Raw genomic sequence first — 16,007 nt, 5'->3', positions numbered from 1 at the left:
TGCAGCACGATCCACATATCGCTGTGGCGTGCAGCCTGATCCATTTATCGTCGACGGCGCTCACTCGGGGTGTACAGACTCCGGGAGGGGCCCCTTAGGGCCCAAGCGCAATATCAAGCCATCTCGTAGGATCAAATCTAGGCCCTTGGCCTCATACCAGTATCAGCATAACACTGCTATATATATATATATATATATATATATATATGTTGCTGCGGCGTGCAGCCCGATCCAAAAGTATCCTCACAATACAGGCCCTTGGCCTAACTCAGTCAACAAAATCACATAAGCCACTCGGGCAACAATAAACATGATGCTCAGCCCAAATAATTATTGGAAATATCATTTCAAGTGTTAAAGGAAGTAAACTTGGCTGAGTTTTGAAAACAGTGAAAAAAATACATGGCTGAGTTCAAGTATAAAATCAAAACAGTGAGGAAATATCAACAACCATCCCCGAAGGGGTTTAAATAGCTGGCACGAAGCCCAAATATGGCAATCAACCCAAGTCATGATGATAACAAATAAGTTTCAATCAATTACATAGTAAAATCATCAATCGGGACGGACCAAGTCACAATCCCCAATGGTGCTCTACTCCACTCTCGCTATCTGGCGTGCAAATCACCTCAATATAGCACTACGATGTGCAATCCGGGGTTTCAAACCCTCAGGATATCATTTACAATCATTACTCACCCCGAACCGGCTAAACATCTAGCTCGCTACGCCTTTGCCTCTCGAATCGGCCTCCACGCGCATCGAATCTATCCAAAAATAGAGCGAATACGTCACAATGTGCTAAGGGAGCAAAGCCCAAGCAAAAACAATCAACAACGGGCACAAATCCCGAAATTAGAAAAACCCGAGCCCCGGGCCCACTTCTCAAAACTCAGAAATTTTCACATCATTAGATTCCTTATCTTGCCACAAGTCTATGCATATAAAGAACATAGACTCGCGGCGAGATAAGGAATCTAATGATGTGAAAATTTCTGAGTTTTGAGAAGTGGGCTCGGGGCTCGGGTTTTTCTAATTTCGGGATTTGTGCCCGTTGTTGATTGTTTTCGCTTGGGCTTTGCTCCCTAGCACATTGTGACGTATTCGCTCTATTTTTGGATGGATTCGACGCGCGTGGAGGCCGATTCGAGAGGCAAAGGCGTCGCGAGCTAGATGTTTAGCCGGTTCGAGGTGAGTAATGATTGTAAATGATATCCTGAGGGTTTGAAACCCCGGATTGCACATCGTAGTGCTATATTGAGGTGATTTGCACGCCGGATAGCGAGCGTGGAGTAGAGCACCGTTGGGGATTGTGACTTGGTCCGTCTCGATTGATGATTTTACTGTGTAATTGATTGAAACTTATTTGTTATCATCATGACTTGAGCTGATTGCCATATTTGGGCTTCGTGCTAGCTATTTGAACCCTTTCGGATGGTTGTTGATATTTCCTCACTCTTTTTATTTTATACTTGAACTCAGCCATGTATTTTTTTCACTGTTTTCAAAACTCAGCCAAGTTTACTTGCTTTAACACTTGAAATGATATTTCCAATAATAATTTGGGCTGAGCATCATGTTTATTGTTGCCTGAGTGGCTTATGTGATTTTGTTGACTGAGTTAGGCCGAGGGCCTGTATTGTGAGGATAGTTTTAGATTGGGCTGCACGCCGCAGCAATATATATGGATCGGGCTGCACGCCGCAGCAGTATTATGCTTATACTGGTATGAGGCCAAGGGCCTAGATTTGATGCCACGAGATGGCTTGATATTGCGCTTGGGCCGTAAGGGGCCCCTCCCAGAGTCTGCACACCCCCAGTGAGCGCCGTCGACGATAAATGGATCGGGCTGCACGCCGCAGCGATATGTGGATCGGGCTGCACGCCGTAGCGGTACTAGTACTATTCTATGTGTTTACTTTATTTCATTTGTCTGCCTTTATCTGTTATCTGTGTTACTTCACGGGGTATCTACCTGATTGCCTGGCATTATCTGTTGAGTGAGTGTTGTTCCCGAGGGGCGGATTTCTGTGCTTATCTGCACTAATTGTTTTGCATTCATTCGCATAACCATTGAAAAAGTCATTTTCAAAAGAGGTTTGAACTGAGCTAAGATGTTCTCTAAAGATTTCACAGCTTCACTGTTTGTTTTTCTCAAGGGGTTTTATACTACTTCTATAGAGCATGATGATTTGCCTTGATTTCTTACTGCTCAGTTATTATTTACCTTTATTACTTACTGATTTGGAGTACTCACTTTACTCCCTGCACCTTGTGTGCAGATGCAGGTATTTATACACCCGGTGGCGGGTTTTGGCTGACCGGAGGCAGAGTTATCGGAGTTTAGCAAGGTGACTATCAGCGTTCGCAGCACCGCTTTTCTCCCTTTCGTTCATTAGTCCTATTCTGTATATTTCAGACCTCACAGTTGTATTCATACTTTAATAGATGCCCGTGACTTATGACACCCCGGTTTGGGCTGTGTCGGGTTGTACTTCCGCTAATTATTATCATTAAATCGTATTTAAACTGCTTATGAACTGTTCAATTGTTTTTAAAAGGATGAATTGGGTTTAGTTGGCTGGCCTTGTCCCCACGAGAGGCGCCATCACGACCGGGTCTGGGTTTGGGTGGTGACACCTACGTAGCATAGAAGAGTAACTCACAGATCATCTCAGAACACGAATAAGCTTAACAACAACCAAATGGCTCATCCCTCAACAATAACAATATGGAGCCAACCAATCCGACTCACTACAGAACCCACATCTATATTAGGCCTACCAATGAACCCCAAATCAACTCTCGTCACCTAAAATAGATAAATAACCCTCCGAAAGTACACAATGACTGAATCACAACACATACTATCCTCTGACTAGCTTTGGCCACATTTCAATAGTCTACAACCATGAAACAATCTGCTCCTGAGAACTCCCAGTCTCCAAATCCGTAGAACACATGAATCACCATATCTGATCTCAACTCCACCGCCTGAATGTCTAACACATCTCTCATACACGATTATCCCACGAGGAATACTTCTATAATTTTTCTGTGCCACGAAGCAAAATTTGGACACCAGTTGTCGATCAACTAGGAGAGTGCTGCAATACTAATGAAGTATCCATAAATCAAAACATATCCCCCCCTTATGAAATGTATACTCTCATCAAGCCATACCAAATAGTAATGTTATTTACCTAGTCATCTAAAACTGTCCATGTTGCCTAAGGACTCATGACCTCCCCTTCAAAACTGAACCGTGATCTTACACATGCAAATCTCGATCCTACACAACACACCGCATATACTATGCCATCATACAAAAAATACGGGAACTTCTTAATCCACTTCGAGTCACAAGCAACTACTCACTCAATTAACCAAGAACTTTCCATTTGATTTCATTCGGATAAAATCATTATACATCACATGCTCCTCACGCCAGTAGAAAATATATTCCTCGAACCGTGGTAGAAACTATTGAGATCTCTTCGAAACCTATTTGCACATAATTAAGCAATCAGAACTAAATCTCTCTAACTCAAACAAGCCATGCAGGTCACTAAAAACCCAAGAGCACAGCCACAAAACACCTGTAGAAACCTACCACATCATAAGCACCCAAAGAACCAATCATATTAATTACCATGCCGATCCAACCTACTACCATGCTGTCCTATTTCTCCGAGTTCCTTCTGAATTACCTTCAAATTGATACTTCTCCTCGCCATAATACCACAATCCTCAACCAAGACTCATCACACGAGACCTAGCATAAAACCACATCGCAATAAGGCTCATAAGCCGCTGAATGCTCTCTTAAGCACCCCAAAAGTACACAACCGAGATACCCAATCTGAAAAGACCTTCTGTGAATTTAAAGCTGTTCATTTTTACCTTCCTGATACTGAATGTAGAATCTAAAATGATATAGAAATACTACGAGTCTCAACACCATCCAATGTAACTCTCAGCTTCTAGCCATATACAAATCTGTAGCATTCTCAATTGCCACGTATAAATCTTGAATTCATTAGAACCATTCTCGAGAGTCATCCACTCTGCTCAAATCTCATTTAGACTGATCAAACGGACCAAACGACCTGTGCCCCATTAGCACTCCAACACCCAAGGAAGTAATCCCACCTTAATGTAACCAGATAAATTTCTACTCCACACACATTACATCCTTCACCAATAGCAACTCAAATCATTCCGTGATTCTCATATACCCATAAAGCCTACTACAACTCGTATCTAAATTTTTTTTTACTCAAGTCATTCTCGAACTCAATCTCTACAAGTCATAACGGATTCACCAGTATGCCTCAAACTGAAAGCAATACGACACATAGTGGAATCAACATGTCGATAGCAGGCTCCACCACTTGGCTCAAAGCCAAGAAATAAATCATATAATAACTTACAATACCCATACTCTATTGCGGCCAAAATCCTGCACTGAAATTTAACTTAATCCTTCATAAGCTCGTGTAACATAAACCATATAATACCTCAAATCGCACAAATATAATCCACTGGTAGAAAAGAAAGCCTCCACACAACATCATAAAATCACACATCTGTAGATTACCCCATAGGTTATAACCCACCTACTTCGCCTCAAACCGACATATCTCTATACCCTTCCACATTAACAACTACTACACAATCGCTTAATATTTCTGAGTCTGATCTCAATAATAAGATACGAGAATCTAGTTCGTTCCATAATTGAATCAACATGAAAGATCTTTAATACAGTCATAACTCGAGACTATGCGTCGCATCAAGACAGAAACCAAACACCCAATAATTCTTTCTACACCTCAATCAAACCTTTCTTGTCACATCCAAACCATATGAACACATCTCGCAGTCACATCATACTCATCATGTAGCCATCTAGCCACAAATTCCATTAATGGGGATACTACCAGACATATAAATCCAAAAGCACGTGCTCATACAATCAACATCTCTATGCTGAAGCTACAGTCAGAACTGGCCTCAAGTCCTCCAGACTGGCGCATCATCAACATACTGAATAAACAACCTCTATTGTTGTGCTTTTTCATTGCCCTTTCTTGCCTTTAGCTTGTCCATTCTTTGTTTCTCCAACTGCTTGCTAGTTATAGCAGCTTTACCATTCCATGTGAGCTTTGTTGGTGAGTAAGGAAGATTTTTTGGCTGACTCGCACTACTTGCATCTCCAACAAAGTTAATTATTCTTGTTCCACTTGATATTGGTTGTATCTGCCTCTGTCGGAGTCTAGACTTTACCTCTGAAATATTTCGTGGCCTTATAGATGGGTCTTCTTCAAAGCCTAGAATCTCAAAATCAGGATCTCTATTGTTGTTGAACTGCTGCATGTGCACCTTTGGTGCTGACATAGAAATATGTTGTCTAGCTTCACTTGCTTGACTAGTTTGACCGGACTGTGGTGCTGACAATGGTAGTTCTTCTACTGTTGCTATAGCTAGGGATCTGGGAACTTCATCACCTTCATCTTCATCAAGTAATGTTCTTTTCCTCTTCATTGGTTTTCCCCTTTGTTTGTCTGCTTTTTCTTCTATTGTTGATCACCCTTCGTTGCCTGTCCATATTCTCCATCCTTTGAAAACTAATAAGAAGATAAATAATTATAGCTATATAATAATTAATAAATAAAATGGCTGCTGATAAAGATACAAATATTACCTTGTTACAACCCCTTGCATTGTGTCCAGGTTCTCCACAGGTTGAACATGTCATAACCCTGTCTTTCCTAGGATTAGACCTTTCCCCTTACCTCTTTAATACCTCATTTTTATCTCTAGTTCTCTTTACTATAGGTCTGCCAGCCAACTTCACTAATAAGGGTGGATTTCTTTGCCTGTGATGGGTCTATTTTCTAGAACTTTTGCCCTGGAAATGGTTGTAACTTGTGTCTATAAGTTAGGAGATAAGCTTCCTCATTGTACCACTAGTGAATTCTATCCGATGGGTTGCCCATCTTGTATTGTATTGATCTGATGGCATGAGGACATGTGATTCCAATAAGGTCCCATGTCATGCAAGTGTGTTTTTTAGTTTTCAAGCTGACTATCAACTTGTTACTCTCTTCACTCACCTCATACCCATACTCACCATGGAAATCAATTGTACACTTGTGAGGAATCCGCAAGTATTCATTGTATAACTCTATTTCTTGTGGAATCCGTTGAGTAGGCCATGTCATTACATTAGATTCTTTTTTACTCAATATATTCATCACCTTTATTCTTATTTCTTGAAGCATCCCAATTATTAGCTTGTGTCTAGCATCTAAGATCCAAGAGTTGAAGGACTCATTTAGGTTGTTTTCTACCTTCTGGTTCTTGAACACTGTATCAAAGTAAGTCCTGCACCAACACTTGACAGGATAGTGCAGTAAATCCTTCACCCCTTCCTCAGATATCTCCCCCAATGTCTTCAAATGATCATTTAATTCCTCCTCATAGCTTCTCCATGCACACCACCAAACCAGCTTTGTCCTTTCTCCATACCCATGTCCCTCTTTGCTCCAATTGGATACTGTGTGTCTTACACAGTATCTATAGTGGGTATCGGGTAAGATAGATTGGATTGCATCAAGTAGACCCTACATGAGAAAGCCAAACAGAAAAGAAAAAAATCAGTCAACACATTTAAAAAGTGGCTGAAAACAAGTAAAGTGCCAATTGCTTTTTACCTTTTGCATGTCTGATATAAATGTGACCCCCTCTCCATTCTTGAGGTCTAAAGACTTCTGAAGCAAACTCAAGAATCAATTTCAGGCGAATTTTATTTCCTTATCTACAACAGTCCAAGCAAATGGATAAAAGTGGTTCATAGCATTTTGAGCTACAGCAACTAAGAGTTCACCTTTGGCTTTTTCTTCCAAAAAGGTCTCATCCAAGACAACAAAAGTTCTTAACCCTCCCTTAAACCCCTTCTTCATTGCTTCAAAGCAAATATACATCCTCAAAAATATTTTTTTGCCTTCCGCAAGGGCATCTTTAGAAATATTATTAATGATATCGCTTCCTACATTACTCTTCTTTATGGCATTGGCATAGGCATCAAGTTTATTATATTCATCAGTAAAGCTACCTTCCAGCTTCTCCAATATCATTCTCTTGGCTCTCTTGCACTTTGAAAATGAAGCATTGATTTTAAAAGTTTTTTTTGATCTGCCTTTATCTCTGTAATCTTATATTTTAAGAATTCCTGCAACTTTGAAATAGTGTGCAATGGTAGTAGCATCAATCCTTTGGTTATCAAATGTATGATTACACTCATGTTTAGTTTTTAGTGTCTTGAGCTTAACACCTAAATTCCTCTTATCATTAGAAATTAGGCAGACAAAAGGGCATTCATCATCCTCACATATGTATCTGACCATTATTGTGTCACTTTTAACTAGTGTTAAATCATAACCATTGGCAAGGGCATACAAGTTCATGAATTTCCTAGCTTCAGGTATATCTTTGAATGTCATGGACTTTTCTAAGTGCTTGTAATCAACCAAGCTATCAACAATTACCCTCTTTCTTTCTTTTTCTATTGCCCCAACCTATCAGAATCATAATCTGAAGAATCTTCACTATTACAGTCACAATCATCCGTGTAATCTTCAGTTAGAATTACTACCATCTGAGCTACAATCACTAGATACTTCATCTAGTACTAAGCATGACTCAATGTGTTGCATTATATTTTGAACATTAATAAATAATTCATTGTCCTCTAAAGCAAATAAGTTAATAATATTGAACTGGTCATTCACAAGTTGTAATTATGTCCTAATACCCTCATCTCCTAATATTTCATAATATTTTCCAGAAAGGCTAATCAAAATCAATTGTTGAACTCCAACATACCCTAATTTATGCATGTATTCATTAATCATATCTATAAAATATAAGAGATCAACATCATGACATTTCCATGTGAATAAGCTTTCTTGAATATACAAGTTGTGGCTCCCTCATCCAGTCACCACCGTAGTGAAAGATCAAGTCAATCTTAACCATGTTTAATAACCTGTAATCAACAAACAAAAGTACAATTTAATAATATTTAAACAGGAAAGAAGAACAAAAATAGAAAGAAAAGAACAAGAGCAAAACCAGAAAAGTAGCACAACTAAACAAAAATATGGACACAAAACCTAAATCATATGAATACAAAATCAGAAAAGAATCACAATAATAAAATAGCAAATAAGCAGAGTCAAGTCCCACAATCCATTTAATAACCCACGACTTTAAAAAAGAAAGTAAACAGTGTATTCAAGTTCAACTGCCTTCAATTTGGTTCAGTAGCATAACTTTTGCAAGAACTTCACCTTTGCCATATTACCAATATGCATCTCTGCAACACATTACATCTAAAGTGGCTTAGGGAACCTCATATCTCACAGATAGTACTCTTGGATGAATGTGGGTAGGATGTTGAAGGTTAATGGGACAAATGAGTACTTTGTTTTTAGTATCCTAGAGGTGTAGATGCACGAGGAATCGTTACGATGAGGAGTATGCTTAGAAGGGAAGTTTTAGGCTTAGCTTCACAATAAAAAATAGAAAATAAGAATAGTCAAGTCCCACAATCCATTAAATAACCCAGGGTTTTAAAAGAAATAGGAAACAGTAGGGTCCTACTTCTTTTATGAACGGAGAAACAAGTATGAGTTGGGACCATATTCAATAAAGCCTAAAAACTATTACATTAAAAAACAGTCAAGTCCCACTTCTCTATAACTGTTGAGCCACATGTATATAAAATTGGGGACTACATTCCAAAGTTTTAATAAACAAATCAAAGAAATCCATGACAATCACATTTTGAAAATTTATAACCAATAAAGAAACAAGAAATGTTGGGACCACAATCCATTGAATCCCTAAACCATCTGCCCACTTTTGAACCTACAATCACAAATGTACAATTCCATATATAAACCCTAAACCACCAATCCCTGCCCTTTTTTTAACATGGGACTAGGAATCCTATTGAAATTAAGACATCATTATAGCAAATTCATATTCCTTACATATGCAATATTCAAAAAGTATCAAACGAACAGTGAGAAGCAACAAAATCTTAATATCAGACAACGAATGCAAACAACATAAAGAGAAATCGGCACATGCAAACAACAAAATTAACGGAAAACATAATATAAAGCTCAAAACACACATATCAACACACATTTGTAAATTTTAGCACATACCCGAAACCCTAAAACGAAAACACAACTCAAAAAATCCTAAATCAGTTAAATCAAAACCTTTAGACAATAATAAAAAGCAATGTTACAAAAAAACAAATAAAATAAGCACAATCAACGAAATTAGGGGAGAAAACTGCATCTATGTGAAGGCGAATAATAGAGAGAGAGGCTCTGGCGACAAAAACATGCGATTATAGAGAGAAAGCAGTCGCAGCACTTCCATGGCCTCGCCGGCCGGCGGCCAGCCATCTTTACCGGCTGGTCAGCCTCCCCTCACCTCTGCCCAACCTCCTACAACAACTAACAACAATCCCCAACCTTCAAATCCCACAAACGACAATCCACAAGCCATGAATTACGCAAAAGCAGTGAAACCTACTTCGATAAATACTGCCATGCAGAATCGCACTGCATCAGTTGAACCAATTGCACTTAGACGAGCCAAAGTATTTCAAGGACAACTAACGGTGTGCTTTACAAAAGTAGAAGTTGAACGTATGAATGTTCTTGAAGGACTACAATATGCAGTCGTGTGTAAATTTTCATATGAATGGCCTGAGCTTAAATGAATTACGTCGCATTGTGCCTATTCAATGTGGAATCAAGGGTGAGTGTAATATTGGATACTTACGTGATAGGCATGTATTGATAAGATTAACATTATGGCAAGATTTTGTTGAATTTACGTCGAAAGGTATTTATTATGTTAAGGACAAGTATGGAGAGGAATACCAGTTGAGAACTTTGATATATGATGCTAAGTTTAAGGCAGGAGAGGAGACACCAAAGGTGGTGGCTTGGATCTCCTTTCTAAACTTGTTGCCAACTTATTTTGTGAAGGAATGTTTGTTCTCACTAGCATCTGCAGTAGGTAAGACTAGACCTAGCTGTGCTCGTGTGAAAGTGCTAGTTGACTTATTGGCTGATCTCCCTAAGAAGGTGCGTATGGACATCGTTAATGAAGACACTGGTGATGTAAGAACAGAATGGGTGAATATTAAATGTGATTATTTACCTAAATACTGTAAGGAATGCAAATTACAAGGGCATGATATGATGGAGTGTTGGAGATTGCATCCTGAACTTATGGCTAATAAGAAGGAAGACCAGCAGGTAGATAATGGAGGAAAGGTTGATGGGAATAAAGATAAAGGCAATAATGCTGCTCCTTTGATGATCTTATCAAGTGGTAGAGTTGTGGGCAATGTTGGTGCTCAATGGAAGGAAGTGAGGGATAAACGAGTACAAGGTAAAGACAAACAATCTGGTGAAGGTGTTAAAACTGGGCAGCAAATTATACCTGTAGAGAAACAAACTAATGTAGGTCCTCAACAGGTGCAGACAACTAATAAGTTTGCTTTGTTGGAAATTAAAAACAGTGAGGATAATGAGAACAAGAAATTGGTAGTAGTAGAGGAAGATGCTGCACAAAGAGATGTGACAAAACACAATGACAATGGGAATTTGAATCCTGCAGCACCAGAATTTGTTCCTAGATCACCTGGGAATGACAAAAGGAGAAAGGGGGATAACAAAAATGCAGCTGTAGGCAAACAAAATTTGAATGCTGTATTTCCAGCTGGCAGTTCCAATCCAGCAGGGATTAGTAAACAAAGAGAGAGGGATGAAGCAAAAAGCAAGGAGGAAAAGGCTGCTGACCAACAAGCTAAGGAGTCTACTGCACAGTGGGTTCAAAGGGCTTTCACTGGAAACATGGTGGCAACTAATACTTCAGTACAGGATATCCCATCTCAGGATACTAGAGTGGGATCAGAACTAGCTAAGAATATTGAAAAAGACAACATTGTAGATACAGATTTTGAAATATTTCAAGCTAATGAGAAAGTTAATTGGAAAGGAGGCAGGTTATGGTCTGAGCAAGCAGAGGAGGATCCAGATGATGGAGTCATTCCAGCTGTGATGCATAGTGAAGAGGAAAATGGTGGAGATGCAATTGAAGAGGAAGATCAAAGTGTTAATGGCAAAGCCAAGGTTACTGGAACTACTGAAGAACATGGATTAAACAATAATGTAGGTGATGTCAATGGGGAGCAGGGTAACAAAGAGGAACAGAATAACAAAGAGGAGAATATCATAGATACTGTGGACATTAAAGGGGTAGATATCAATGCTATTGATCTAGGAGGAACTGAGCTGCTTATTATAAAAGAGTCTGGTGCTACTTCAAAAACAAAGAATAGCAATACTGCAGCAAGAGCATCAGGAGATATCATGCCAGTAAATCTACTGCAATTACAGAATCAGAAAGAGGCAGATGAACAGGCTGTGATACACAATAAATCTAATACCAATATCCTACCTACAGATGATGTCAAAGAGATAGATGGTGATGCAGGAGCAGACAAGGATTTAGATGAAGAGTCTACAACTCAGAATTTTCTTAATGTGGCCAAACAAGGGGATCTTTCTCCTAGACATATCGACCAGGTTAAATCTGCAACTAGGGGCAGGAAAAAACAAGTCAAAGATACCTCAACTGCTCCAGCAGGAGGGGTTCAAACAAGAAGAACATTGTCCAAATCCCTCAATCAATAATGGATGCCATTATATGGAATGTCAGGTCAGTGAACACAAATTCAGTGCTTTTGAAAGACTGATTACTATGGCATAGACAACATCATTTTGAGTTTATATTATGGAATTTTGGAACCAATGCAACCAGTTCTAGCAAATGGAAAAGGTATAGGAGCAGAAAGGTTTTGGCTTTTCATGGCAGTTGGTTTAATGTTTCAAATAAAAATTAGACATTCATTGATAAGTGTTTAGGTTACTATTTCTGTACAACATGGTGCAATAACTGACTTTGAAATTGTTTCACACTAAAAACTCATGCGAATTGCTTTTCTAACATTGGCGTATGCAAAATGTGAATGCAAATTGAAAAGGATTAGAACTGTGTGTTCATTATATGCAATGCCTCATAATATGACTTCTCCCTTGACTTGTAGGGGGTTTCCAAATGTGAAATATGGGATGAGGAAGGAAAAATTTGGAGTCCTGCAGTTGTCATTAAAATGAGGTAGATGATTTCAGACATTGGCATTAATACTTGTAACCTGTCAGGATTTGGGCTTCAAGGGAAGAATTTATACTTGGTGGAGATGGTAGATCAGAGGAAGACTGCATATTTAAAAGGTTTTGTATTAGATTGCTTGGGCAATATGGAGCTGCAAAACCTTCCCCAGGCTTAGAGAATCACTTCTTTTTGTCAAAGATTGGATCTGATCATTGCCCAATGGCCTTTCTAAGTGTGATATTGAAACTCCACCTATTAAGAAACCATTTCAGAATTTCTTAATTTTTTGGACCAAAAACATGATACTTTTTAAAGCCTTGTTGTAAAAGGAAGGAATTGTGAAATGCAAATTTTTTCTGCAAATCATTTGTTTTGTTCAATCACAAAATTTAAGAAGTGAAGAAAGTTTTTGTCTTCATGAGTAAAACAACTTTTGGAAGATATTTTTTCAGAAGAATTGGCAAAGTCTTCGAAGAGGCCAGTTATTAGTGCATGAAAGGCAATTTTGAAGCATATCCTAACGTAGCAGAATAGAGAGAAGGCTGCAGAAGGTCCCAAGAGAATGAACAGGTACTTGCAATTGAAGAGGAGTTTTTTGGAACAAAAGGCAGGCATGGCATGGTTTCAAAGATGGTGACAGAAATACAAAGTTTTTTCATGCCACAAGTGAGAGCCAGGAGAAAAAGGCTACAACTTCAAAGGATGCAAGGATAACATAGGCAATGGCTAGAGGAGGATGAACATCATTGCTGATAGAAGCTTCAGATTTTATAAAGACCAATTCACAGAACTGTAATTCTATGCTTTCTCAATATAATTTATCAATGTTTTCCTTGCTTGGTGGAGGAAAGAACAGAACACAAAAACCGACCAGCATTACCAACTAGAGAAGAAGTTAAAAGAGCAGTAATATGGGCTTAAATTGGGGATTCAGCCCGGTTGGGGCCCAGATGGGTAACTGGTTGCCTTTCTATCACACATGCTGGGAATATTGTTGGGGAAGACATCTATGCTTTGGTGGGTTAAGCCCTTTTTCAATGGACAGCACTTGCCAAAATGTTGTGACACAACTTAGTGCTACTGCCAAAGAAGAAAGACGGTCAGTACATTTTCAGACTTGAGGCTAAATCAGTTCCTCAGTAATTTCATTAAACAAAATATTCTTGGAGGGTTAATTCAATGAGGCTGGTGGATCTTCTACCTAATTTGATCTCAACGAACGAAAGGCAGGTTTTTGTTGAAAGGGCAAAAGTAATTGTAGAGAATATGCTTCTAACTCATGAGATCATCCATGATATTAGGCTTAGAACAAAGGCTGGCCCTAATGTTTTGTGATCAAGCTTCGAACATGAAAAAAAGCTATGAAGGCTTTCTTCATGTTATTTTTTGACTAAAATGCTAAGGAAGATGGGATTTTGCGAAAAGGTTTCAATTGGGATGGTGTTTTGACTTGGTAGGAACAACTGGTACTTCGTGTTAGTTCAATGGGCCAGGCTTCCAAAATGGTTTTTTTCAAGTCAATCTAGGGTGTCAACAGGAGGTGATTCCTCTATCACCAACTCTGTATATCCTAGCTGCAGAAGCTCTTTAAGAAGGTTTTGAATTCATTGCATCAAACTATATTTCTTGTGGCTTTGGAATCTGCCTTAAATGGAGTCAAAAAATCAATCATACTAGCCTATGCAGATGCACCATAATTTTACATCTTCAGATGCTACCTTCATTACGCTAGTTGATGGAGGTTTTGTTGTATTCATAGAATCCTGCATCTGGGCAGCTTGTGAACAAAAACAAGTCAGCTATCCACATGCAATCACTTAACAGACTTGGAGGTGGCGAAAAAGTAGAAAAAGGGTATAACAGGTATTGGAAGGGAAGGATTTTCTTCACATATCTTGGTTGCCCAATCTTTTATGCAAGGAGAAAACTAGAGTACTATCAACTAATGATCAATAAGGTCCTTGACAAATTACAGGCTTGGAAAGGAAAATTATTGTCGATTGGAGGAAGGGCAGCGTTGATAGCAAATGTCCTTCAGAGTTTGCCAATTCACCTTTTCTCAGCTGTGAACCCTCCTAACTATGTTATTAATAGGCTGCACAAAATTTTTGCTCAATTCTTCTGGAGTAGTGCTGTGGGAGGTACAAGTAGGCATTGGGCTTCTTGGACCAATCTTTGTATGCCATATGAAGAGGGAGGTATTGGATTCAGATCATTGCATGATGTATCTAAGGCTTTGTTTTGTAAATTATGATGGAATTTTAGAACAAATCCTAGTTTAAGGAGTTCATTTGTTAGCCAAAAATACTGCAAAAAGATGAATGCAGTAATTGTTCCATGGAGGAGAGGGTCTCATGTGTGGAGAAAAATGCTTGAATGCAAGGACATCATTGAACATCAAATACTGTGGAAGCCAAAAATGGGGTAAGCTTTGTTTTGGTTTGACAATTGGACTGGATTGGGTGCTTTGTATTTCCTAGTTCCACAAAACTTTGGATTTGATGAGAGCATTCAGAATGTGTTTGAAGTGGTTCAGAATGGAGCATGGGACATAGATAGGCTGATGGAGACTCTACCAGAGGAATTGGCAATGCATATTGTAGAGAAAATTAAACTTCCAGTTCAGCAAAATATTTTAGACTACCCATACTGGATGTTGGAACCTAAAGGAAACTTTTCTGTCAAATCTGCTTGGGGATACTTAAGGAGAAGGGATGATCCTAAGGAAGCTTATAAGAAGATATGGGTAAAGGGACTTCCATTTAAAATTTCATTCTTTATGTGGAAGGTATGGAAAGCCAAATTACCCTTAGATGACTTCATGAAAAGATTGGGGTATTTGATGCCATCCAGATGTTGGTGCTGTGCTGAGCCTAAGGAGGAGACTCTGAGTCACTTGTTTTTCACATCTAAGGCTGCTACTACAGTATGGACATATTTTCTGAGGAGAGCAGGTATAGCAGTAGATGGGTTAACTATGCATCAGGCCATTACTAAGTGTTGGACAGCTAATGTGATACCAAGAATTAAGCCAACATTGTAGGCATTACCATCTTGTATTGTCTTGGAGTTGTGGAAGAGAAGAAACAACTTAAAATATGGGTAGATTGTATCAGTTAGCAGAGTTATTCACCAAGTCTCAACAACACTGCAACACTTAGTTCATTATAGAAAGCCAGGACTTAGAGTACCTCACAGATGGCAGGATCTATTGGCAACTTTGGAGAATTACACACCAAGGCTAAAGGTTGATAAGGTCACCTGGGAATTTCCAATAGAGGGGTGGTTAAAGGTGAACACAGATGGAGCTTGTAGAGGGAATCCAGGAAGAAGTTCGATTGGATTTTGTGTAAGAGATGAGATGGGAGATCTGAAGTATGCATTAGGGAAGGAGATCACTGAGGGGTCAAACAATGAAGCTGAAGCAGCAGCTATTGTGGAGGCTCTAAGGTTTTGTAAATCTCAGAATTATTCACATATCTGGTTGCAGACTGACTCAATGGTGCTGAAAAATTCAATAGAGGGAACTTGGAAACCTCCTTGGGGTATTATTGAGCATGTTGAGGAGATTAGGCTGTTAATGAAAGGTGTCAGCATTATGGCGTCACACATTTTCAGAGAAGTAAATAAACTGGCGGACTACTTAGCTAACTATGCTCTTGATACATGGGACATAGAATGCTTTGGATTCTGGGAGTTAAAATCTCAAGGGAGAAGGATAGTGAACG

The 16,007-nt window shown here is 39.0% G+C and overlaps 1 protein-coding gene across 1 annotated transcript; it reads right to left on the bottom strand.

Annotated features, from left to right (window-relative positions):
* Window positions 1-5,579: 5,579 nt before the first annotated feature.
* On the bottom strand, window positions 5,580-7,142 carry LOC109207152. The gene is made up of 4 exons (XM_019370033.1): window positions 6,828-7,142; window positions 6,720-6,776; window positions 6,120-6,629; window positions 5,580-5,630 (listed from the first exon to the last, which is right to left on the bottom strand). Exons 1-4 carry the CDS (start codon window positions 7,140-7,142, stop codon window positions 5,580-5,582), a joined length of 933 nt encoding a protein of 310 aa, XP_019225578.1.
* Between the last annotated feature and the right edge of the window lie 8,865 nt (window positions 7,143-16,007).

This window comes from Nicotiana attenuata, unplaced genomic scaffold, assembly GCF_001879085.1.
Source record: "Nicotiana attenuata strain UT unplaced genomic scaffold, NIATTr2, whole genome shotgun sequence".
NCBI classification, from domain to species: Eukaryota; Viridiplantae; Streptophyta; class Magnoliopsida; order Solanales; family Solanaceae; genus Nicotiana; species Nicotiana attenuata.
This window is presented reverse-complemented; position numbering and strand designations above follow the sequence as displayed.